Here is a 26,421-nt window from a genome sequence, read left to right on the forward strand (position 1 = left end):
GCCCCGGGTCGTATCGATGTGGTAAATTTAATTAGCACATTCTCGCGAGCGCAAGTGCACACGAGCTGCAACGTGCAATCTGCACTTTTGTGGGCGTTTGGTGATGCGGCCCGAACTGCTGGGAACCGGAACTGACGCTAAATTGTTTGATTTAAGGTGCCGCAGGCACGTGTGCGAACGTTCGATCAGGATCGCCGAAATCTCGTTCGAGCTTCACTTACGCGCCCCGGAAAAGGGATGTTTGCCCAATCCCAACCGACCGTGACGAATCGGGTCCATCGGTGAGCCATGTTTGAGCAAATATATGCTCAGGATTCGTCCTGAGGGTAGCAATTCGAGACCCGCAGTTGCAGCAGTTGCAGAAAGACCCGCCTTGGGGCGAACGGGCATGTCAATCACGCTGGAGCATTGGGTGAACGTTCGAACTTTATCGCTGGATGCAGACATTCTTGTAGACTTGGGCAATTTGAATTACATCCCACAATCGGTGAACCGGCCCGGGTGAAAGCCAAAAGTCATGTCAGCATCGATGGACTTGTCTGATCAAATTTCGTAGCGAAAACGAGCCAATCGGGTTCACCACTTTTGGGCACATAATGCTCACTGGAGCTCTCTGACGTACCGAGGACTCTGCACATCACACCGCCGAAGCGTGATTTCTAAGTATTGCAAGTAAAACCGACTCGTCCGAATGACCAATGCGCGGAAATAAGCTGTTCTTAATGCTGTATTTTAATTTCCAAATGGATCCGTTTTGAGGAACGCCGTTGGATGGTGAACCCCGAAGAGAAACGCTTGCGACACGAATATGCATCTGTACTCCCTGGAACATGCACTGCAGCTAATGGGGTTCTGGAAGGGACAAAGCAAAAATGAAACCTCCTTTGCCCAAGGGTGTGCGCGCGCGCGCGCGATATTGCACAAAAGATGAAGTACTTATTGCGCTCTCGTTTCTTTTTCGTTTTTGCGCTCCCGCTACATGATTCATTTGACCGAAAACGCGTACAAGTTAGTCGTGGGAAGGTACCGCAACGAGAGTACAGAACCCTCGAGTAAGCGAGTGGCTATTCGAAGGAAGGACGAAAAAATAATAAAAGGGAATCACAAAGTCGATGCAAGTTCAGCCGAGCGACGCAGCTGCATGCAATGTGCAACCCGACTGAGGCCACAGGACCTCTGCCGTACATCCAATTATGTCCGATCGTAACGTCTGCGCCCATTCCACGCTTCCCAAATGGCCACAGTGGAGCATAGCTGGAGGGTTTTCCCGCGAGTACACGCCGGAAGCCGGAAAAAAAGAAAATACGCCGGGATAATATATTTTAATGTATACGCTTCGTTCGGTCGTGTTGGTTTCTTGCGCTTCATCCTTGCTTCTTTTTGCTGGCTGCTGCGTGGTTGCAAAATGGCACGCCAGCGGCTATTCCCGGGGAAACTCTCGGCGGGCGTCGGTTGAACGAGACGCAGAATGCCAAAATAATAATGTGATACTTTATTTCAGCTTAAGATGGTTATTAAACTTGCTGGATTTCGGTTGGTTGGAGCTTTGGAGGCCGTCTAATTTGAAGTTATACCCCGAGAAATATGACCCCAACGGGGCTACGCAGCGCGCCGATCACAATACTTACACAACACATCCAGCCGCATGTCCACGGTGACCGGATCACCGACGTTATTATCTGCGGTGCACTGATAAACGCCAGCTTGCTGCCGTTCGACGCGTTCCAACGACAAAACTGGACCTTCACCGATCTTGGTGGCCGATTTTCCCAAGCCACCTTGCTGAAAGTGGGACAAAAGAACGCGTACGTTAGCGGAACTGTCGGACTCTGGACACAGAGGGACACTTACGCTCTTGGTCCAGTAGATGGATGGGACCGGATTACCGGACGCTTTGCATTCGAGCGTTACGGCGCCTCCTCGGCGTGCCGTCACCTGACCAGTCGATGGAATGGCCCGAACGCTCGGTGGAACTGAAACGAAACGCAAACATGACGTAAATTAGTGCGTGTAGGGTCAAAGCAAGAAAAGCGCTTTAGAGCCGGATATTATGACAAACCCTTCGGGTATGACAAAACCATCACTTATTTGATATTCCAAAAAGCACGGCCACCCTCTGGTGGTGGATGGAAGACGGATCGCGAAGCAAGAACGAAACAGGAAGGACGCACCCACAGACGAGGAAGGATAAAATCCGTTTCCTATAAATACGGTTAAAAGCTTTCCGTACTTATCCTAAATTTTACTACACTCCTTAGCCACCTGCCACCGCCATCGCCACCGCCATCGGTTGGTCCGGTCCATCGGTACACATCATCGTAAAGCTTGTGGCTCGTTTTCGTTCTTGTGCCGGAGCTGGACGACGATGGAACCCCTTGGTTTGGTTTCTAAATTGAGATGAATAGTTAATAGCGCTCCCAGCGGGCTCATACACCTGATCCGAAAATCCCCGTCGTCCGTGTTTCGGCGGTCCCTAAAGAGGGCTGTCAGAAATCCATTAAACTAATTTACGTCGATATTGGTGCGCCGGTGGCGCCGGTATCGAGTTTCGGTCACTGCAACCCACCCATTTGGCCATTAATTTGCAACACCAGCAGCGTACGTGCGTACGGAATATGTACGTAAAATCTTTCGTCGCAGAAAGCGGCTGTTTAAATATGTCCCTGGCTTGGGGAATCACCCCCCACAACAAGGCACAAAGGTACAGGAAAACTGATTGATTCGGGTGAAAAATGAGCAAAATTGTTCCCCATTAAGGAAAGCACCCCACCCCGACCTCGACGGATAAACGCCGACCAGCGTGAGCGTTCCGTCGCCAGCCATTTATTATCCCACCGGAGGAAAACGGGGTGGAATTTATTTTATTATTTCATGATAAAAAATCGCCCACATTCATCCACCTGTTCGTCGCCGAGTGCCTGCACCTTTTGGGGGTTTGGGCGTTTTTCATAGCCCATCATCTCCGGCTCCGGGGACTCGGGCGACGAGAGTGGGACATTTACATTTCTTTATTTGTGGACCGTTTGCTCAACCCGTCTCGTTGAACAAGACGTTGATTTATTCAAAACACGTGTTCTCCGGGTGTCGTCCTTCCGGGGTGGGTTTGTTTTGTGCCCGATTCCGGTTTGCGAACGAGCGGCAAACCTAACCTAGCGCCGGTTGATTTTCCCTTGGGAAGTGAATCAAACTTCCGGTCCGTCGTCGGTCCCACGAAAGGTCGGTCCCACAAACACACAAGCACGCAGCACGCCGCCACAGGACGAAGGCTCGGAAGCGTCGTAAGCGGCTTCACGACAGTCCGTAATCTAGATTTGTGCTCGGTACGTGTGCTGTGTCGTCGATATTTTCGTGCAAATTTGCCCCGGGTTGGTTCCAGGGTTCCAGGCTCTGGCGTGGGAGCTCGTTGACGGGTTCTCGGAAGAAATTAATCACGGATAGATTTTTTTATTGTTGTTGCAGCTCCCTTTAACATTTTCCACTCCACTTGGTGACCACGTTCTGCCACGAATGCGACTCGCTTTCGAATCCTGGCTCGCTTTCGAAAACAAAATTGCCATTTATAGCACCCGTTTCGGGGAAAAAGCTCCGTGAATGGTTCTCGATTGCGCTTTAAGGTGCGCGACATCGTTTTGTCAGCGCGTGAGCGTGAGCGAAAAGAAGCACTAAAGCGCAATGAAACACTTCCCGGAAATGGCACGTGGCGCTTGCGAGAAAGGAGAAACAAAAAACACTCACCAAGCGGCAAATTATTCAGCATCATTCACACAGCACAACCACGTAGTAACGCATCATGCGAATCAAAAATAATGCGATTAATACGCAAGCCAGGACGGCAGAGGGGGCGTTCAATCGCATGGCAGTGGGACATTTTTCCGCACCCAAGCATGCAATAATCATTACCGTGAAAAATCCGGATCGCTCCTGGAATGGTGGTGCCTTCTGGAAAAATGGGAACCGCTTCGAAACCGTGTGAAAAACCACCGAGAAGCCGGTGGGTGCATATTTTTCAATCCGCGTTTGCATGTGCAATGATTTATTGCACCGTTTCCGAGCTGCGGAAGGCGCTACAACACCGGGCACGCTTTTGTAATGCCGTAAGTTATGTGCCTCAAGAAAATAAAACCCCAACGAAATGCATAAATGGATAAGCAACGGGTTCATGGGGCCTTTTGCCGCCGGTGCGTTTGAGTCGACGCGCCCGCTGTACATGCATAAATGCAGGCGCAGAATGGCATAAATGCAGGCGCAGAATTGCAAGCCTGGCTCGGAAGCACGGGGTTTTTCATCCGGGTGTAATCATCCAGTGACATGTGGCTGGAACAATGCAGCTTGGCACACATTTTATTTTCGCGTGAACAATAGCAATGCTGAGCCCGGGCTGGCCGCGCACGGGCACATAAAGCATCCGGAGCGCAGCGGACGAGCAACAATTGTTGCAAAATTCATTCCGCAACCGATGCCCCGTGTTCATAAATATGGATGGTTTTGATCGTTTCTGGCTTGGGAGCTAGCGAATCATTTTTCGAGCGGGGTTGGTTTGTGTGTGTGTGTGTGTGTGTGTGTGTTTCTTGTTCGCATCCCGCCGGAGGAATCATTTATTGATGAAACGCACCCAGCGAGTGTCGGCGTCGAGAGCACGAGAGCCATCGAAATACGCTCGAAATACACGTGTTAACGTGCAGTGCGCACCATTCCGCCTTACCGAACGATGATGATGAGCCCTTCGGGTGTGCGCGAATCCAACGGCCATAAAATAAACGGGACACAAATCATAAAAGGGCAAATGTGCGTGAGAAGCGATCGGGCACGGAACGGAACACCGGCTGGGCCATAAATTGGTTGCGCGGGAGCATACGTGGGGAAGGAAGAAAAAAAAACAGAACAATGCGTGCGATGTCCTTTTTCGCAACACACCCACTCAAGCGATGGGTGGTGAAGCACACTAGCGCAACACAACAAGGACGCTCTCGAAGGCGACATCGACGGACAAGGATAATAATACCCCCGATGATGATGCTTGGGTTGGCTGCGACTCAGGACGACGATACGATTATCCTGCCACTTTCGGTCGAACTCTGCAAGTGCCGGGAAAGGAGCGTGGATGATGGTGGTGAGACCGCTTTACACTTATTTGCAAGTGAGCTTTGTTCGCACGAAGCAGCCTCGAGCCGTGTCGAGGCGTGCGACATTTTGGGCGGCAGAGTTTCCGTGTTTATGGTGCAACAGCGCGCCAGACACAGCAGCATAATTATATGACCGACAGGACCCTTTGGACAATGGCGCTCACAGCTTTGGGCGGAATTTAGGCCTGGTAGGGATCCTCCTTTTGCTGGTTCGTGGATGGCTCAGGACAACCGTTTTTACAACGCACGCAATAACACGGCACTGCGAAGAGCCCGACGAACAAAGAGACACAACCATGTACGCTGTGGTGTGTGTGTGTGTATTTTGCTTTAGTTCGTCCTTTTGCGTGCCGAAACTTTCATTCCCATGTAATGTAGTTCGATTGTGTCATGTTTCCCGCGTAATGAGAGCAGCGAAATCGGTACAATTGCTACGAGAACCGTGGAAAATAGTTTGATCACGTAGTTGGTGAAAAAAAGGTTCTTAAATCCTTGCATCCTTGTTCATCTGCTGGTGGGAAATTTTGGCGTTGCGAGAAGAAAGATTCGTTCATCAACACTTTACCATCGAGAGGCGCTATATTACGCATTTAATGGAGCCCGTATAAGCCCGACCGGGCGCTGGTGGTACATATTTCTCGCCCATCATTCAGCATAAGCAGCGGTTCCATCGATCGACGACTTTGGATGGAATTCGGTCCACTCAGTCCAGTCCGCCAGAAGGTGCCATAGAAATCGAATGAAATATACATGCCCCAGTGGAAGGTCACCGACAGAGGGCAAAAGGCTTCAACCCCCGGGGCATGGGGCAGGTTCTTTTGTTCCGGTGCTGGGGGGGGGAGGGTGGGGATGGGAAGCCCCAACAGGCTGGCCTCACTCACTTCCGCTCACCAAAACACCCAACACCACGGACACTACCACGGTTGCGGCAGCCGATGAGCTCTAGCTCGAAGCGCGCTACGATAGTGATAATGGCAGTAATAAACAGTCGCACTCACAATGTTTTATGCTTTTTATTGCTGTCTCCACCCCTCGGAGGGGTGGGGGGAGAGGAAGTGGGGGCACTTGCAGGCGGAAAGCGACGAAATGAATCGTTGCCAAACGAGAGCGCGCCATCAAATTATATGGAGCACCACTGGAACCGAATGACGGTTTAGCGTTCGTTCAAGTGTTTGCCGCTTACATACTCGGCTTACTCGTATACACACACAGAAATGGGTGCCAATCTCACCAACACCATCTCAGGCATCATCGAGGATGTAGTACCACTCGGTGGAAAAAAAAAGAGGAGGCCAATCTGAGTCCTGACCGTGCCGAAAGTCGGAAGCAGCTTATTTAGACGCGAAAAGGCGCTGCTATCCGCATTGCTCGACTGCAACGTTGCACGGTTGTTGTTGTGGTGCTGATGCTGCTGCAAGGACCTGCTTCAGGACGATGTTTTGTCCCCCCAATCGAGTGCTGCAACCACGCAGGAGAATCTGGCCCGCGCACATGGGCACACCGCGCGCTGAACCACAATTAATGGAGCGAAAGCATTCAAGCACTGCATTTGCGACACACCACACCGAGAGGTGCGGATTTGAAAAATAATAATACACTCCATAAAGCTGGGGCATTGCCTTCTCTGGCTTTCTCTCTCTCTCTCTCTCTCGCTCTTGGCACGGTGCAACTGCATCAGCATAATGCATCATCGCACCCCAAACCAGCGCCATTGTTTGGTGGATGCCAATGCTGGAAGGATTTTCCCGGGCGAAGGAATAATAGTAACAGCGCGAAGAACGGGGCAGCAAGCAAGAAATAAAAAAAAGCGAAGCGAAATCAAACTCCAACCCACCGTTAATTACGCTAATGTCGAAGGCCAACAAGAGCGCTGCGTTTATTTGCACAACAAAGCACAGCATCGAGCAAAATGGAGGCAGAAATGGGTGCATTTCTCGGGGTGCAAAAGGACGTTGTAATCACGATGAGAGCAAATATTGTCATAGCTGAAAGCAATTTTGCATCGAGCTGAGACCGATTTCCCCTGGAGTGGATTTAAATTTGTACATTTAAATTCGGTTGGCGTCACGTGACGTGCGAGCAGGGACCAACAAAAAAAAAGCTCTCTATTAACTGTGCTAATAAGTGCCCCGATATGTTCCAGTCACATCGATTTTCCGTCCATCTTAGGTTGGGATGATCCGTCAAGATAGCGGCACCGTGGTTCGGGCACTTTGTACACCCCAAGGAAAGCCATCGAGGGAAGGTTTGGGTAACTTTTTTTCCCCAAAGCGACGCCATTAAAGCACGAGCCAAAGAACTATAAATTCAACGATGGCACACATACGCGCCACCGTCGTCACGGGAGATAATCCAACATCAAACATGTCTTCTGCTGGGGCTGGGCGTCCTTCCCATGGCCCACCGGTGCCGATAAGTGTGCCTGTGTGTGTGTGTGGGTGTGTGGTTTACGCTTCATTGCTGATGTTCCAGCAATCAATGCTCGTCCTAACGCTGGCGGCGAGAATGGTCCCACGGTGATACCGATTGTGGCTGCTGATTGTGGTGAACGCTTTCGGTTGTGAAAAACCAACTCGAAAAACACACACACCCGGGGAGAGAGAAAAAAACCCGTAAGAGATTCCGTTCGATGGAAACCTCATTCACCGGTTCGGGCCTTGTGCCGGGAAAATCTTATCAGCGTAGTTTAATCGACCGTTTTTCGACGAGGGCATCGGTTGTGTCTCCTGAGAGTCACCACCACCATAACGCTTTATCTCGGCACCTGTGAAAACCGGGTCGCAATGGAGCGGAAAAACCCCCGACCTGAAAAGGAGGAGGCCACCCTCGGGTGATAATAGTTTAATGACTCGTTGCCATAAAATCAAAACACGGAAGGATTATGTGAATCATAATCCGGTTGTCGAAATGGGCACGGGGGCGGAGTGTGAAAGGGACCGAAAAACGTGTGCTCTGCTCGTTTCACACCCACCCACACCCACACACACACACGGTCGATGATTTTCCTGAGAAGTGCGCCACCCACGTGCCTTATTTATCAGATGGGGTCTGAATCGGATAAGCTGTGCTTACGAGTGGCTTTAGCTTTCACCTGCGTATGTGTGTGTGGGTGTGGGTGTTTGAACCGGTCCGGGGTATGTGTGTTTGGCACCTCTGATTATAATGAAATTTTAAATGTTTAGAATCATATTATCACCTGGCGTACCATCTAGCGCTCCATTCCAAAGGGTGTGTATTGAGACTCAAAGCTCTCTCGAAGGTGGCCTTTTGTGGGTGTGTGTGGGTGGGTGGGAGCACACTAGCAGATCGTGGTTGCACCCTGGGAAAAGACGCTTGCGTGAGGACGTGTGTGTGCTCAACAATGTGCTTAGCTTTTCTATCTGTGGATCCATTTTCGGGGCAGCTAGAATCGTTCCCGTAAGCTGACGGGTTGGAAATTTATCTGACATCTTTTTACTACGGTTCAGAGCGCACAGGGAACGGGAGACCTTCTCGGTCTCGTAGTGGGTCCGCAAAAAAAAATGGTGGTGGCGTTGGAATATTCAACGAATCTAGTCCCAATTCGTACCCCACCGAAAACGGAACGGAACGATCTATTTCGCCCGCTTACGGCCATAAAGCAATCTAAAAATTATTACTCGCCCACGGCATCGAGCCGGCACCAACCCGAATGGGGGAAAACTATCGCGTACGAGAGAGGCTCGCTATCATTGCGAGAACCGTAGGAGACAATCACCCATCACCCACTACGCCCTAAAGTGGCGTTCTGGGGAGTGTGTGGTTGAATAATAATTGGATGGTGCACGAGGAGAAGTAGCGCTACGTCGCGTTCTACAGTCAAGTCCGCGAGACTCACCATCTCGAGCCGGTGAGGGGCTATCATTTACTCGTTATAGCGCAAAGTACGTACTCATGCGAGTGCTTCAAACGCTGGTGAAGCACTTCAGAAGCACACACGGGGCAACGAACGGGGTGGTGGGTGAGACACATAAATTTGACGCGAAAATTTGCATAAAATTTTATTAAAACTAATATGATAGCTATTATAATGGCTGTCGCGGTGAGTGCAAACCGCACATCGGCTTCTTTTTTTTTGCGACCAATGTACGGTCGTCGTCGTTTTATAGTTTTTTTTGCGCCATCCATTGCCTGAACGACAGATTCGCCGCCAGGTGATACAAAATGGCCACCGTACGGTGAAGCATTCTGTGTGAATAATTGTGGCCTGGAGAACGTGTAAATCTTTTCGCATATCACTTGTTATGCTGGCAATGCGCCGTTCCAAATCAATCTATATGGGAACGGGTTTAACGGCATTATCCAGACTCCTTGCAAACGTCTATTAACACCTTTCGTGTCAAGCGTTTTTTTAGGAAAATCCCCAGAATGTCACAATTTAAGCGTTTCTCGCCCATATGTCATGGTCACGGTTGCACCGGCTCTAATTCTTTTTTGGCTTTCTTTACGTTCATTCGAATTTCTGTTTGATTATAAATTTGATGATTTAGAATAATAGCTATTCTAAATACTCATGCATTTTAAACCCAAGCGTTTTTGTCGTCACCCAAAAAAGAGTGACATGGCCTGTTGGAAAATTTTACCGTCACACACTTTTTAAGATGACGCGACGCTTAAGGTGTTAAAATTCAACCCATCGTTGTGATGATTCGGTTTTAGAAAAACGTTGTTCCACGCCCAATCAGGCTATTCGATTCGAAAGAATTCCCACCAACATCCATTCTTCTCACGCTTCAACGTGGCCGGGAGGCGAGTGAGCGATGGGAATTTGCTCACAAATGCTCGCGATTGCAGCGCGCTTTTGCCCGCCTGTCAGAGCAAAAGCAGCAAAAGAAAAAAGCTTATTAATAAACTTCCACTTCATTTACCCGCACGAGCAAGCGAAAAAGAGTGGAAAGCGTCTCCGTGTGCAGCCCAGAAAGTTCACTCAATGCAATGGCCAATCCACCAAACGGGAAACCCGGCGATCCAGCCCTGCGCGCACGCACGCTTGCTGCACCCTGTCAAATGCGGGAAAATCCTGCCATCGTGTGCGCTCGAGCCGACGGCAAGAAAACAGCATTCAATTTAAAACATCATCTACCAAAAAACCCATCCCAACCTCCCAACACCGGTTTCGTGTGTGGGCTCAAGGATGAAGGACGAAGGACGATGCAAGGTCCTCGGAACGTGTTGGCTGGACGTCCAACCCGGCAGTCCACTTTTCTTCATTTTCGTATATTATTCGCCTCAACCCACAACGGGTGGGGAAATTGTTCTTGCTCAATCGGGCCACATTTCTCGCATGGCCAGCTCAAGCTAAGCTGCCTCCGGGGCGTGCATTGCATCGTGCACACGAATAGTTGGGTGGTCATATTATTTTTTTCCTCTTCCTCCTTTTTTTCAGCAACCCACCATCCACCACACTCGTTACACGATCATCGACCAGAAAAGCCAAAACTATTCCCGAGATTAGTCCCCGACCGTGTTTCTTGGTGGCTTTTTCCACCCACTGGCAGGCTGGAGGGCGGTGAAATTGTAAATTATGAATTATGTACCACCATTTTACACATGTACTTTTCATTTCCGGCCGGACCCTCGCAAAAGCCCCCTAAATAATGACCGTCCGAATGGTTGCTCGAGCTCAACACAGCTAGGGTAGGAACAACTTTTCCAAACCGCATCCTTGGCGCTGGATGCAATTTGTGTGTTTATGCTGTGTTGAATGGCCCGGTGGAGCTGGCCACGTGCCTGTGTTTATGTCATTTTGCCAGCCTGACCAGCTAACTGACCACCCCACTGGACGGCATGGACGGCACCATGGTGGAAGATGGTTACGTGCGCTATCGTTTCGTTCGTCTGCCATGGGTGGTGCCCTTTCAGACCGTGCGCCTTGGGAAAGCGGAACCGGAACGTGAAAAGCAAAAGCGGCTTAAAGCCTTTTTAGGTGGAGCACACGGTGGTGGTCGTGGATGAAATCAGGCAACACGAAATCAATGGTCAACCAAATGGCGATACAAAATTCAACCCTTTGTCGACACGTCGAGAGTTGGGTGGAAAATCGAAGGAAAAATTGGTCCAATTCGTGCGCCGATGCAAAAGGCTAGCTTTGGATGGAGGAAAAACTCGTCAAAGGGGCGTGAAGCGGATTTCCGGACGACAATGCACACCCTCCGGACGACAAAAAGCAGGGGGCCCAACGAAGACGATCGTCCGGTGTGTCTTTGTGCTGGTTATGAAGACGTGCCCGACTGGTCGTCGCTTCAAGCCCGATCAAAGCACCTTCAGTGTGGATAAATACACGACCTCATCTCGTTGGGCGAATGATTTGCGTGGGGTACGTGGAAAACAAGCGCGGAACAAGGCCCCATCCAAAAACGGAGCCCCCATCACGGAAAACTGCCATCGGGCGATGTTTTGCTCTCCGTTGTTGCGAGGAACTTTATAAATTATTAAAAACTTCAATCCGGTCCGTGCTGCTAGGGAAGGAAGGAAGGACATCGCCTTGTCGCAGCGGAAAGACGGAACTCGGTGGGTTTCTGGCTGGGAATCCTGGTGTCAGCCAAATGACGCTCAAGATGTTTCGCCGAGCTGAGCGTCACGTGAGAAAACCGAACGGAACCGGATGCGGCATGGTCGCTACGAATGCCATGTGTCCCAGCTCGTTCATTCCTTCGGGTGGGTTTAAGTTTCACGCTTTTCGGGGTAGACGCTTTTCTTTGTCGTGAGCCATGGGCCATGGACCTCGACGACGGATGGGCCACAAACTGGTGAAAGTGTATCAAACATCACGAGAACTTTTCTCCCGTCCGGGGCTAACAACACCGAAAGTCAGCCCAACTATGTCGACGCTGGGGAGAAGGGTTCCATCCGGTGCTCTACCACATGATTGTACACCGGAATGGGCTCGTACGAAACAGATGCTGTATGTGTGTATGTATGTGTGCTGCTGTGAAGTGATACAAACGTGGTCGCGTACTGCGCAACGAGCGTGCTCATATCGCAGGGTAAACCATTCAAGCGAGGGCAGGCAAGCTGAAAAAGCAGTGAAGAAGAAGAAGAAAAAGTAACACACACATACACAGCCACTATCCGACAAGCGCCACCGTGGTCAAAAGAAAATGTTCAATTTCTTTCATTTTCTTCTGGTGTAAATAGCACAAAACATTTAATATCCCTGCAAGCGACGGGCGGACCGTCGGGAGCGATTTCCCTGGGCAAAGGGAAGGTCATTCCCGCCCTCCAGGCTTCAACCAAAACAACCCAAACCGCAGGAACGCCGGTTGAGCCGCAAAACTACGAAACTTACAGCCAACGGCTCGAGCTGGCGTGCCCCGATGGAGGCGCCTGGTGGCTGCTCGTACGTGTGATCGGTGGCTTCGGTGGAATGCGGGAGCAACAATTTGTGGGACAACAGAAAAAGGGATTAGCTTCATATCTAATTCTGTGGCGATTCCGATGTGACCAATTCCACCACGGATGGGGGGAGAAAAAATAAGGCCCCAGGAGCGGGACGGAAATTGGAGCGAATTTTCCTTCTTCCATCCGCCGGTGCGCTATTTTGGAAGCAATCCATTTTCTGATCGTATTTTTGAGAGCACTCGTGTGTGTGTGTGTGTGTGTATGTGCCTGCAGGGAAAAGTTCCGTCCACCCACACCATTGGGTTTTGGTCGGATACGGACCCGACATGACCGATTGCCGCGGACGATTATGTTTTGTGTGGGACCATAATTTGTGTGATTACCGGTGCAATCTTCGTGCCCCGTGCGGGAGAACCTCGTACAGGGAAGTAAGTGGGCGAGGAAGTTTTTTTTTTGCTGTTGTTAATGGTGGGAACAACAAAGAAGTGGAATTTTGGTTGGCTTTTCTTTCGTTCACGTGGCGAGGTATGAACACAATTCTCGGAGCCGTTACGTGACTGTGGGGTTAAAGCGTCGGTTGGTTTGATTTCGAACTTTTTGCAATTGGAAATTGCGATCGATCTCGTTTATCGGTGGTTGGTTTTATCGTTCTGCAATCAAGCAGAACGTCCCCTCCCATTTCTCATCAACAATGTTAAATGCACTCGTTGCGCGAGGCCGGAGCTTGGAAAATGCGGCCAATTATGCCAAATCGAAAGTGGGCGTAAACGGCCCCAGACCCGACAGCCCGACTGGCATGCGTTGATTTAATTTCACGCATGTTAATTAAAAATTAATGAATAACGCTTGCTCATCAGATGATTGCGTGCGAGAAGTGCAAACAGCAAATACCGAGCGTTCAGTAAAAGAAAAAAAAGTGCACCTGGGCTCGATTGTTTGACTTTCGCGGAGGGCAATTTATTATTTTGTCGAATTCACGTTGTCGTCTTTTCACTCAAAAATGCTGCAAACAATACTGCCAGTATCATAGTGATAGCGTGAATTTTGGAACGCTAGAAGCGATTAGCGACGGGTAACAAAGCACCCAAGGTGCTACGAATCGCTCTGGAACATTATCAAAACTCTGTGTTTGGAGTTGAAGCGAAAAAAAAGAGCCACTCGTGTAAAATAACTAGAAATGGATTTTTTTGCTGGCTGAAACTTTAAACAGCTTTCTGCACAAGTGCATCTGTCTTGTGGAAGGATGGAAAAATCACTCTCCAGCGAAACGGCATCAGCTGAGCAGCTAACCAAAAGCGTGCTCGTAGAATCGTCAGTTTGAAGCAGACGGAAAGTGTTTGCTATTCTAAGGTTATGGTATGATCGAAGAAAAAAAACACATTTTCTACCAGGGCTGAACAACCTCAAACAAACGGCATGCATTCATTTAGCAGATCGACTGCAAATTTTCAGCGTAAAATCACAACTCGTGCAGTTGAGTAAAATCGCTTATTGTACAGTTGCATATTGCATCTTTTTGCATCTTTGCAGAAAACCGTACTTTTGCTAATACAATTTCGACCCGCCCCAAATCAACGAGTTACTCATCCCTGCCCTGTTCCATCATGCCGGGCGTTCAAGTGAGAGAAAAGAATAATAAATCAATTGAAACTTTTTTAATCCTACCCAACCAAAAAAAAAACCCTGCTCACTTTAGCATACCCACGGTTCATTACTTTGTGCCGTTCTATTCGCTTCTCCTTACATCAACGGGTCTGATCGCCGCACATATTTCGCTTGCGCGTGGTATGCAGAAAGCGAGCGAGAGTGAGGAATATTCGCTTTTATTGTGAAAAAAAAAAAAACGTACACCACACTCGCGTCGTTTATCGCCTCCTTGCGCTGATTGATTGTGAAAGAGAACATGCCAGCATTAGCCAGGTTGGAACGTTGGTGGAAATCTGCTCGAAAATCCTAACCCACCTGGCATCAGCACATCGCAGCAGCCCGTTCAAAAAAGAGCTCCCTTTTTTGAACGGTGAATTCAAGCAAGAGATGAAGTGAATGAGTGAGAGAGAGAGAGAGATAGAGAAAGTGGAAAAAAATTCCACCACCACCACCCCCAACGACACATGGTACAGGTGGGAATGTGTCCGCGCGCTTGGTTTGATAAATAAAAATGCAGCCTTCTCCACAGCGCCACCGCCTGACGATGGCTTCACGGTCTGGTGGGGTTGTGGAATGAATTTGAGTTATTTCAATATAAACCGAACCCGCCGTCGTCGTCGTCGTCGTCACTGCCGCCTGCACCATAACCGTGCTCTCATTTTCCGCCACATTTAACCCGCGTTCCAAAGGGGGCGCTGACGATGATGATTGAAGCGCGAGATTCATTCAACAATATTTGCCCTCCAGTGCGGGCGCGCGCACCGCTGGGTACGGTAGTTATGATTGAAAAGCATACGTGTACGTATTTGCATCTGTCCTGTGTGTGTGTGGGTGGGTGAGTGGGTGGGTTGAGTACGATTGAAAAGCAAGTAGACGTCCCACCAGCAAAACGAAGGGCCAACAGCGATGGACTAAACTGGGAATGGTGCGCGGATGTGCAGTGGAGCGAAAAATAGTCCCATGCTCAAATGATGACGTCAGGCAGCGGACATCAAATTGAAGTTCTAGACCTAGTGTACCTGGCCGAAGGGAGGCAGGTTGCGGCAGGACATGGAAGCGACATGGAAGTTTGGGTTTCAAATGAAGTTTGAAAGCAGTAGCGGCTTCGTACCAAACGCTCTTCTTCGATGCAAACAGCCACCAGCCAATTTGTTTTTCCCGCTATTCATTCATTCGACCGGCTAAGCAAACGATTCCATCGAGCCCGCACGTTGGTGTCCAGACTGTGGCCAAGACGACGACGATCCGGCGATGGAAATGGATCCGAAAAGGAAACAACACTATCGTTTACAGCAGCTTTTCCGGCGTTCGAGCCGGTCGGATAGGTTCAACTACCTTACACACCTCAATCTGGCGGCCAAAGGAAGGAATGGACCGCATCCGCACGAGCAACGCATGGGGTTTTTTTTTGTCCCTACCGCCGGTGGTTCCGACATCGTGTAGCTTCAATTTCTTTTCATGCATGTTTACTCAACGAAACGGTTCCCCGTAGGAAAGGAATTTGATGCGCAATGATTGTGGTGGTACCTAGTCGCCTAGCGCCACCGGGCACTGCGGAAAGTGCGAAGCATATTGACGGTTTCTTCTCATCTCATCATCATTACAGATGAAAGGGAGACAGAGAAATGGAAACGACCCGAAGCTCGAGCATAAGAGTCGTCTTATGAACACTTTATGAACCCTCCCGAGGCCTAGCTCACCTGCGGGGATGCTACTGTGCCACCAGACCGCACTGCGAGGCAAAAGAAATGAGAGTTTCCGGTAGTGTGTAAATATATCGTTGCACCGTTTCGCTTCCGCGGATCATCACCGGTCGGTGGAGCGAAGGAATCCTTTTTTTTTTCTTCGTCGAATACTCGTACGGCTTTAAGCGAATTCGTAGAAAACGTGGTACTATTAAACGCACTAGTGGTGGTGCATATTTTTTTTGATCAGAAAACCACCAACAGATGATTCTAGCTGTGCTTTGATATGTTCGAATCATGCTGCCAGGCCCGAATTCCTAGAAAGCGAGCTCACGATGCACCGTTCAATGACCGAATATTGGGGTTTGTTTTTCATTTCCATTTTAACATGAGTTTGTAAAGAGGGTAGCGTGGATTGAACCAACACAAATTAAACCATTTTCCATGGAAACTTGTTTTATGGAACGACACTTTGTTCTATTTAAAATTTTACTCAGAGTTTCATAATTAATAACGGGCTAATGCTTCACGGTGCTGCCAATGTTCACCGAACTGTGATGGATGTCGTTTGAATGACGAACCAAATTCCCTGCATGTTTGCTGATACACTTCTGCAGGCCTTGATCTATGGGAAATATGAAATATATTCATATGTATAATGTCCGTTTTTTCTGTTTTTGCACATTTTCAATAAGCTTGCTGCTTTTGTGCCCGTATGCAGTATGAGACAATGTTACGAAACCAGATATTATCATAACGTCCGCTCAAACATTTTGAAATGTTTTGACTTTTCTTACAAATGTTCCGCACTCCATGGTCGTCCATTACACCAAGCAGTCCGAGCTAGTATTTGTAGATGCATATGATTCTTGGCAGATGCTTTGAATACAACCGACTTTTACTAATCCGCACAACTCCACCCAGCTGAGTTAAGGCATTTTGAGAGTGTTAGTTTTGTGCAAAAGTAAAACCTTAGTTTATCTTTCCAAAAAGTTATGAACCGTCGTTTGCAGACTTCCCTGCCGTTATACGAAAGTTTACGATTTCGATGGAGTAACTCTCATAAAGGGTTTCCTCAAGTTATCACGCTGCTTGGTTCGCATGCAGGAGTCCTAAACTTAGGCGTATAAACAGCCGTCGGAGTGGGAAAAATCCATCATTCGCAAGTGAAGCAATTGCAGCCGTAGATCGTGTCCTATTTCAGTGATTCGAACGCCCGAAAATGTTCCCATGAACTGCGATGAGACTTTAAGGGACGAGAAATATTCATGCATTGCACGATGCCTTCCAACGGTAGGTTAAAATCATGACCCCAAATCAATTACAGATCATTGAGGCGTAGCGGTCTAGCAAGGAATCTATTTAAAGCACAACCCGTCATCACGTGTGACCGGAATGGGGCTGTTTCGACGTAACCGGTTATGCTTCCTGGGTAACTTTCGAAGCCATCCAACACCATCGCCCCCTTTTTCCAGCTGCTCGCACATGCATCAGTGAGCGAAGGAGGAAAACTTATTACAAACTGAAAACCAACAACCTTTCATCGCCGTGGTGTACTCGAGAACTCGACCAACCCGGAACCAATCTCTCAAAAACACTCCCTTCTGATTCGAGGGTGCATTCCGTTAGTTCCCAGTGCGTGTGCCAGGCACGCCGTCAAACATTCGTTTAAATTAAATCAAGCAGAGGAACTTTCGACCTGCTTAAAGGATGTAACTTTTTCGCTCCACCATCGTCTCCTATCGCCACCTGGGTTTTAAGGGCAAATGTCGAGTCCGTCCACCGCTAACGCTAACAAGCTTTCAATCATGGAGTCGCCCACGGAGTGACCTCCCTCACGGTACGTCATGGTACAGGTGGTATTTGGTACATGGTACGGCTGTGGTCGAACGATGACGCTAAAATTACAATTTTCCTCATTGCTTCGCGATCGCGCCGTGGTTCCGCCAAGGCGCGTGTGGCGATAAATTACGCCGACGAGAGCCGTCAAAAACTTACCGAGAATTTCCACCGTGTGCACCTGGTCCTTGTTGACCTTGTCGCTGATCTGACAGACGTAGTCACCGGCATCCTGCGGTTCCAGCTCGGAGATCTCGAGATTGTACCCGTTGACAAGCCGTATCCGCTCGTCTCGGGTTACCATTAGCTGGGAAGCGGTGAGCACATTCGAACCCCGTCGCCAGAGCAGCACCAACGTTCCTGCAAAACAGAGAAAGAAGAGCGTGAGACGATAATTAATAAGATTTATGTTGCCGCGCCAGCAAACCCGCAGAGTGTTGGCTTCGTTTTTCCCAGCCAGCCGCTGCTGCCACAACGGCAATTGATATTCCATCCAAGTGTGCTCTGGTGGGAGTTTGGTGACGATCTAGAAGGCGCCTGCAAGGCGAAACTCACCCTCCGAACCGGTGTGGTTTCGGTACTCATAATGTGGAGTGGAGACGTGAACGCACGAGCTTAAACGGATTTTTAATGGATGTCGAAACCTTGGTTGACATTTGTGCGAGTTTCGCGCTACCGCGAGTGGGTACTTTGCACAGTTCTTGAGTCGTCACGATTGGAAGAAAAATTACGAGCATTTAATTTGCCCTTCAAACACCACCCGGAAGTTTCCCGGACACTTAGTCACCATATGCGTACCACCGGTACCTCGGATTCCGCGACTCCGTAGGCCGTGGCATGATGAATTTTAGTATCGTAATTAGATTACGGTTGGTAGGCGTGAGGCACATTATCTCGCTCTCTCTCTCTCTTCCGGGGTGTTTTTTGGGGCAGGTCCCAGACTGCTTAACGAAATGCTTCTAGTGGTTGTCAAAAGGCGGCTTGGTTTGGTTGACGAGTGGGTTTTGTGCACTCGCAAAAGCGTGCAAAGTGGAGCTACTTCCATTTGCGAGATCTCTGTCATGTGACATAGGACGTGGTTGAGTCTTATATGTATATGACTCAATGGGGCTGTTGGCGTAGAGGCTAATGATTTCAAACACCTTAAACACGCGTTTTTTCTAGGCTTTGTACTTAACGAGCACCCATTTGAAACGACACTCAAATACATTCCTTGACTTGTTTCAAGGCTATGCTGGCATTCCGCGTTAATTATTCATTTTTAAGTTTATTTATTTTTATCAAGGATGCCACTTTGAGGCGCTGTTTCAAAGCAAGCTTATTACGCTAACTCGCACTTCCAAACATTCTCTGTTTTGTTCTTTAACAAACCGAACCAATTTAATAAACAGTACTTGGAATGTTTCGCAGTGGAAATTTATTTATGTGATTCAAAAACGTTTGTTAACCTTCCAATATTCTAAGCTCAACACAAATTCAGATTGACTATCTACACCCCCGCGCATTACTTTTTCATCAGTATTATGATTTATTGCAACACAATAAATCAACACCAAACATCACGCCACGTAATCATCATGTACTATGGTCGAACTGTGGTCGAGCTATCGAGTGGTGTTAATTTAATTATCATAATCGTGTTTTTCAATTACATTTCATTGTATGTTTGAAAATTACAAAACGTTTGCGATGATATGAGAGGTGTGAAAAAAAGTTTGCTCGGCTGTTTTTTTATTATTTTTTTCCACTCAATACCATCACAACCACCTACGTAGGAGGAGCGCCGTATGACGCCCAAGGGATAGGGAAAATACCGGAAGCAATCCCGCGCAACAACAAGGATATAAAGGTATGCATGCATTCACCACATCTCCTCACGAGCGGTCTGGGGCTTAGCGGAAGCTTAGGATGGGAGTAAGGACAAGAAAAAAAAAACGCCCCAAAGCTCGCTCGACGTACCGCACATAAACAAGGATTAATAATTTTGACCAACAGATTACCGCCACTGTGATGAGTCTTTTTAAACCCACCAGCCGGGAGGGTTCGTTTGGGTTCGGCATGAAAAGCCCCGCCACTTGCACGTTAGTTGTTTTTTTTATTTGGAGTTCCGAGCGAGAATAAGGAGCGTGAACTAAATACAAAAAAAAAACAGCACACTTTCTCCCGGTAAATGCGGCAGGGAGTTGAACTCGGTGTGGTGCATCCTCAAAAGGATTGCACACTCCCAATTCGGTTCCACGCGGCCTCTGCCTGTAATCTTCCAGTGGCTCGGTCAGCGGGCTGAGCGGTTCCGGAAAATTGTGGGAAAACTCGCACTGAAGGAAGATGCAGTGCATGTGGTGTGTGCATCGTTATGCTAGCAGATTGTCATTTGCGGTTTTGCGTTCGACTTTTTGTGGGCTTTCGGACAGCGAGCGTCCCGGGGTGGTGGTTTCCATTTGTCGGTGCTGTCGAAGTTTTCTTTTACATTTTTTTTACCCACCCCCGCTTAAAATTCCATCGTGTGGCGTTAGGCGGGAAGTTAGCAGCCGAGGAACGGAGTTGAAAGTTCGCTTCGGCAGGAACTGCATGCGTTCGCTAGTCAAAGGGCGTTCCAGGGCTTCCTGGTGCACTTGTTTTTTTTTCTACTTCTTCTTCTTCTTCTTCACAGTAGTGCTCGCATGGCATTACGTGGAGACCTTTCGTGGAGGTATTTGCTCGAGCCAAATCGCACAGCACTAATTCCTCTTATCCTTAAAACATGCCACGCTGCCGATTGCCGCCGGTGGGTGGTCCAACTCGCCTAGCGTTCGGAAACGGAACTTTTCGACCAAATTACTGGAAAATTATGATTCGACAGAAAATTGGAAAAGTTTCCATTTTCAAAAATAAACCACACAGAAGACTGCGCGAGTGGGAGGGAAGGCACACAAAAATAATACGGTGCGATGAAAGAATGGCATATAAAAAAAATGGGAAAAAGAAGGGAAGACTCTCCAGCGCGAGCACCAACCAACTGACTTGCCAATTTCGCACAAAAGCAACTTTCTTTCCATTCGACTTTTGGCTTCTCCCGGGCTGGTGGGTTGAGCTTTCGCAAGCCACTGCATCGCGAGCCACAGTTGAAGCAATCGAATAGCGTCGAGTTTGCCGCCCTTTTGTTGTCGATAGTCTTCATTTCGTCTTCATCTCGGTTGCTCGCTCGCTGTGCTCAAAAATATTCATAATAATAACAATAGGTCCGCGTCCGCGTCCGCTTCCGTCGCAAGGAGCTTTCGTGTTCCTTTTTTCATTTCTTCGCATCGAGTTGGATGGACGTGTTTGATGTGCCCCGTTTTTGAATGCATTTTTTGGCCACCTTCAATGGCACTTGGCGGCAGCAACACAGCCGGTCGGTTCCACTGACGAAACAGGACTCACCAGGGTTGATGCTTGCGGCGGGCACACGATTGGTCGAACTTTAATAACGTGGCAATTGGTTGACCGAAGCAGAATCCCACCGCACGGAGCGAAAGTTTTGTTTCCGCGCAAGATTTGAAGCCATTTCTTTCGCATTTGTGGCAAAATGCGCTCAAAGAATGCCAACTAATCTAGAATTTTTGTCGGCCTTGTTGGGAGTGGAAAAAAAAAACAGCGGAACGAAATAATACTTTACACCCAAAACACACACACACACACACCGCGGCTTTGAGTGGTTTCGGTTCCGTGGAGAATGTTGTTTTGGAGCTGCTGCAGAAGTTAAAAAGGATATTTGCACACCGAGGAAGACTCTCGTTTTTTTCTTGCGTCATGAAACATTCCTTCGCGTAAGGGAGAGTGAAAGAAATATAGACAGAGCAAAAGCACAGTAAGGAATTGAAGGCAAATATGCAGCAACAACAATCCGAACAATTTAATTGCGAATAGCGCTTTCCACAACCAGAGGGCGCCACTGTGCACCGAGACCAGGAAAATAAAACTTTCACCAGCCACGGACAACGTTCGGAACGTCGGAACCTCCAGCGCCATCCATTACGAAAGCGTCCGCCGAATCTCGGGGTGAAACACTTTCCGGACGTTAATTTGAAGCGATGGTCATCGGTTTAACGTTTCCATTCGCCACCGGCCAGCTGCGCCACGTTTCCACGAAACGTTTCCACTTTTTATCTCTTCCGTTGGGCCACTACAATGCGCCGAAATTGATGTTGGCCGAGCGAAAGTTTTATGCCTTTGGTTTTGCGATGGTTCCCCCGGTTGGTCCGGTTTGGTTGGTTGTTTGTTCAAACCGCCAAAGGCGAACCGCCAGCTCGCCTAAACGCCCAGTAGGCATAAAGAGGTTCCCACAAAACGAGCTGCCATCCGAGACGCAGGCAAGATATGCGGTTTGTTCAGCCACAAACCAGACGACCAGACGTCTCTCGTATGCCGTGGTGCTTAAGCGACACGCATATGTTGTCCCGAGGGCAACATCGCAACGCCGGGCTCATAATCTTCACCGTAGGCATGAAGATGCGCCATTATTTCGGCCGTTGCTGCTGGCAAAGTTTGCCGTTTGTCCACTCACTTATCGGGCATATTAAAACGGGCGCGGATGGGCTTCGGATACGCATCGCTAACTTTCCGTGGTCTAAACTGCCCCGATAGGATAGAATAGGCCCGATTCGGAGTTTATTTAATTGAATCGAATCGCCAGCTGGTAAAAGTTTTGCACCCGACCCGACAACGTGACATCGCGTCCAGAGCTAATGGTTTGTCTCGTCACTCTCGTGCGCTGCTTTCGGCACGTTCCGGTGTGTTTATTGAAGGATATGCTGCGGCGATCGAGAGACCCAGCCTCTGGAATCGGATATTGTTTTTCCGAGCGGTAACGGCGTTCTTCGTAAATCTTTCACGGATATCAGCGCGCATTGATCCGCATCTGAAAAGGAAGGCTTTTCATGGTCGATTGATGGCCATATTTATAGGCTTCCTGTCGTGTCTTCCGGTCACCGGTGCTTACGATTCGGACACCAAGCGTCTGCGAAGGGCAGAAGAACTGTGATCAAACATATGCGTCCGTCGTTGCGTACCGGTGCCTTGTGGTGGCGTCTAAAACTATTCCCAGCATCTGGCCACCTGGACATGGGATTAATTTGGTACAATCTCTGGTCTGGCTGTATCTCGCCAAAAGGAATTTGAGATTCGACTAATCCTCGTGAGCTTAAGACGTAATGCCTCGCTGGAAGAGCTGGATGCGGTGATTGATATGCTGCTGCTGCTGCTGCTGCTGCAGCTTCTCGAACCGGAGTGATGGAAGCCGACGCTTGTTGTGCTTGAAACGAGACATTATCGACAGTGGCGCTTGTGCTTGTGTTTGGCAAGAACAGACTCTCGAGCTTCTCGGAATGCCGCAGTGTTCATTAATCGCAGCACGAACAATAGCCAGTTCTGTTCGCCATTCTGCACTCCACTGGCTTGTAAACATATTGTTGCTTCGATACTCGCATCGTGAAAGCTTGAAACAAAGCCCACCTAATCTTCTTACTCTGCCGCTTGCCTCGGCACTGCAGCTGCTGGGAGAATTATGGGGCGGAAATACTCTTAGGGCTGTTTCTCGGAGCGTCAATCGGAGTACGACGTTTGCGAGCATATGCCAACATGTGTGCAAAAATGGCAACGCCGTGAATTAATTAGCCAGAGGAGAATGAGGATAATTACAAATGTCGTTCAGCTCCCTGGGATGCGAATAAGTTATCAACATTTGCGACCGAAGATTGCGATGCAAAATTTGTCTTCTGGCAATTTTACAGCTAGTTGTGAAGTTGGGAGTATTATTGGGCATTTAAGAAAACCATGACATTACATTAAACTATCACTAGACGATGTGTGAAGAAAGTTAACGCCGTTTAGTCGGCTTGAGTTATGACCAGAATCGGCTACCGGCGCTTGTCAATGCGATAAACTATTCATAGCAACCATACCGATGCCGGTTCCAGCATGCCCTATCGCGTAGTGCATGCATTCAGAGCGGGTTTTAGCAGGCCTATTAATTTATGGATACTTTTAGGTTCGTTATCACGGGTCCAGTTGTACCTTGGTTCAGTCGATAAATATTCTCTCGGTTAAAATCTCACAGGGGTTTGAATCATGATTCATGACCGGACTTCTTATCTTCGGTTGAAATTAGAAAACGGATTGCCTCCTGCGAGAGGTTCAACCCAAGCAAAAGGTGTACAAGGCGGCTGATGCGAAGTGTCTTCCAAGGGACACCAAAAGGGTCCCAACAAAAGGTCAACTTACGGTGCCCGATCGGGTTCAAAACCCTCTTTTTTTCGCCAGCTAGAAGCTGGACACGATTTTCCGACGAGCAGACAATCCGATTTTTCGTTGTAGCCTCCCAGGCTCCGGTGCCTCGCATTCAATGCTAGGATTTGCGTCTATTGGCAACCGACCACCGGGATGACCAACCCGGTTTCGCTGGTTTTCCCCCATTTTGGTTTGTGCGTGTGCGTAAAGTAGATCCTTCTTAACCCAGCGCAAGGGCCTAGCGCTATCATAATGGGGCTGATGATTTATTGGCTGCAGAATCGGCCCATTTTTATTTCCATCGGACGTGCCCCGAGCATCGAGGTTGTCCGAATTTGATGCATGTTGCCCAAGACAACTATTATGTATAATCCGATTTGACACGAACCGAAAACTCCTACCCGATACTACGACCGCCCACTCGATAGGGGAGGGAAAAATCGACCGAACAACCTTTGAATACCTTTTTGGTCGATGTTCGTTTACAGCTTCAAGCCGCGTCGTTTGAATGCGCTCAGTCCGGGACGCACGGGACTTATCTTAATTTCTTATCATCATTAAACGAACAAAAAAAGACACACACATACTGCCCCCGTTGCACCGGAAACACCGTCAGAAACAGATTAAAACTCGATTGAGTTATCACAAACCTCACAAACAGGCGAACAGGGGCATTCTATGCGAAGGGCTTCCTCATTGAGAATTCTTCCATTTCCTGGCATGGATCGGGGCGAGTTAGCAGAGGGAAACTTTCTTCATCAACCCTTCGCTTTCTTTGGGTTTTCCCACTCAAACTTGGAGGGGAAAAACCAGGAACAATGGCACGGTGAACCGGCCCGAGACCGACGTTTGCATGCTTCAGTGTAGTAAATCTCTCGCCCGTACCGAAGTTGCTATCGTAATTGACTCGGATTGCTTGTCGCCCTTTTTGGGAGGTGCTGTCGTTTTGCTTGCAACACCGACGAGGGCAAGCGGTAAAAATAAACTGTCTCGAGGATAAGAAACACACAGCAAGACGAACCAGTGAAGTGAGTGAGTATTTGCTAAAGAGTCGATTCTGGGTATCAGCGAAATTGTTGCTCCACTCGATACGACCATTCGTTTGCCGGGTGTTTACTTCTCGTAAATTGTTAGCATTTCCCGTGCATTCCAATCGCTTTTGCGGATGAAAGAATTAACTTTTTCCTGCGTTACATTGCTGCGATCGTTGGTGCTACATGCTGCCTTCAAGCGACGCTGTTTTTAATCGTTCCCCCGTTTGTGGGTGAATGTAACATCAATTAATTTAACGCGTACATGCGGCACATGAAAATGGTTACACTTTTCGTCGAGGGATTTGTGTCCTTCCCGTATCATCCGTTGATATTGTTGCGGTGAAAAGGATTTTGCGTTCCATTACCCAGGGGACAGTATGTGAATGGAAGGTTTACGTTTTTCATTGCGCCGGATAAATACAATTCAGTTGTGTAGCAGATGGCTAACAAGCAGAAAGTGCTGCATTCAGACTGGAATAATGGATTTTTAGCAACAGTTTTATTTGTTCTACCAATCCATATTTGTTTGACGGGTACTTTCTCGAGACATTTATCACTATTGTGCGTTATTCAAATTATCTGGTAAGTTGTTTTCAAAATCATATTAATTGTGGTTACTTAGTAAGGGCATTATACGCATGATATTAGTATAGGAGGGGCAAATTCAACAGCACTTTATTTTGTAAAAACTTTTTTTGATTGGTACACCACTTCGGATTTTATTGAATTCAAAGTGATTGGACAGATTTAGAACATAACCTTCGATTTGTATTTCTACCAAATCTAAAATATTTTTAAACCAAAACAAGCGGTTTTTCGTATCTTGTTTTTCCGGAAATATACACAAAAATCTTGCATAGTGTCGTAAACATGATAAAAGCATTTTCATTTGTAAAAATTTTACCTCAAAATTGAAAAAAAGACCGTGTGCATAATATATTAACTTCACCCTACACTTGAGCTGCAAGAAATGAAACGAATGAATTTGTGATTTCATTTTTTCAATAATTTCAATAACTTAGTTCCCTCCTCCCGGCATGACAGGAAAAGCGCGTAATAGTTCTTAAACAAACTTTGTCCACACCTTGCCCAAGGTACATATCTTTCTTTTTTGTTGCCCACCTCATCTCTGCAATCGCGCGCATCTAGGACCGAGTAAATAGAAGAAAAGGAAGACAAAAAAAACACCACAAAAACCCGATATTGGAAAGCACCGGTGGGAAATGGGAGCAAACTGGCGAGAGAAAAAAGTATTCCTTACGCCAGGGCAGAACAAAACAGACAGAGAAGAGAAGAAAAAAAAACTAATTTCACGCTTGATGAACACGGAAACATGTGTCTCGCGACGCGGTACCGCTTCATTTTCCATTCGCCCTCTTTTCCGCGAGGGCCCACTTTGAGATGTAACATTTTTAAGCGCAAGTAAAGAATAAACTACCCAGTATGAAGCAGCATTTTCCGCGCCAGTGGATTCGATATCCTCCTCGCTAT

General features: G+C 48.1%; 1 protein-coding gene across 1 annotated transcript in view; it reads right to left on the minus strand.

Moving 5' to 3' along the window:
• LOC128724089 (protein amalgam) overlaps positions 1-26,421 on the minus strand; it is a 64,295-nt gene that overhangs the window by 17,269 nt on the left and 20,605 nt on the right. The window contains exons 3-5 of the mRNA XM_053817856.1: positions 17,813-18,013; positions 1,852-1,973; positions 1,629-1,782 (exon numbers count right to left, since the gene is read on the minus strand). Of these exons, the coding sequence (XP_053673831.1) occupies positions 1,629-1,782; positions 1,852-1,973; positions 17,813-18,013 (477 nt within the window). The remainder of the gene's footprint in view (positions 1-1,628; positions 1,783-1,851; positions 1,974-17,812; positions 18,014-26,421) is intronic.

The sequence above is a fragment of the Anopheles nili genome, chromosome 2, assembly GCF_943737925.1.
Source record: "Anopheles nili chromosome 2, idAnoNiliSN_F5_01, whole genome shotgun sequence".
Taxonomy (NCBI): Eukaryota; Metazoa; Arthropoda; class Insecta; order Diptera; family Culicidae; genus Anopheles; species Anopheles nili.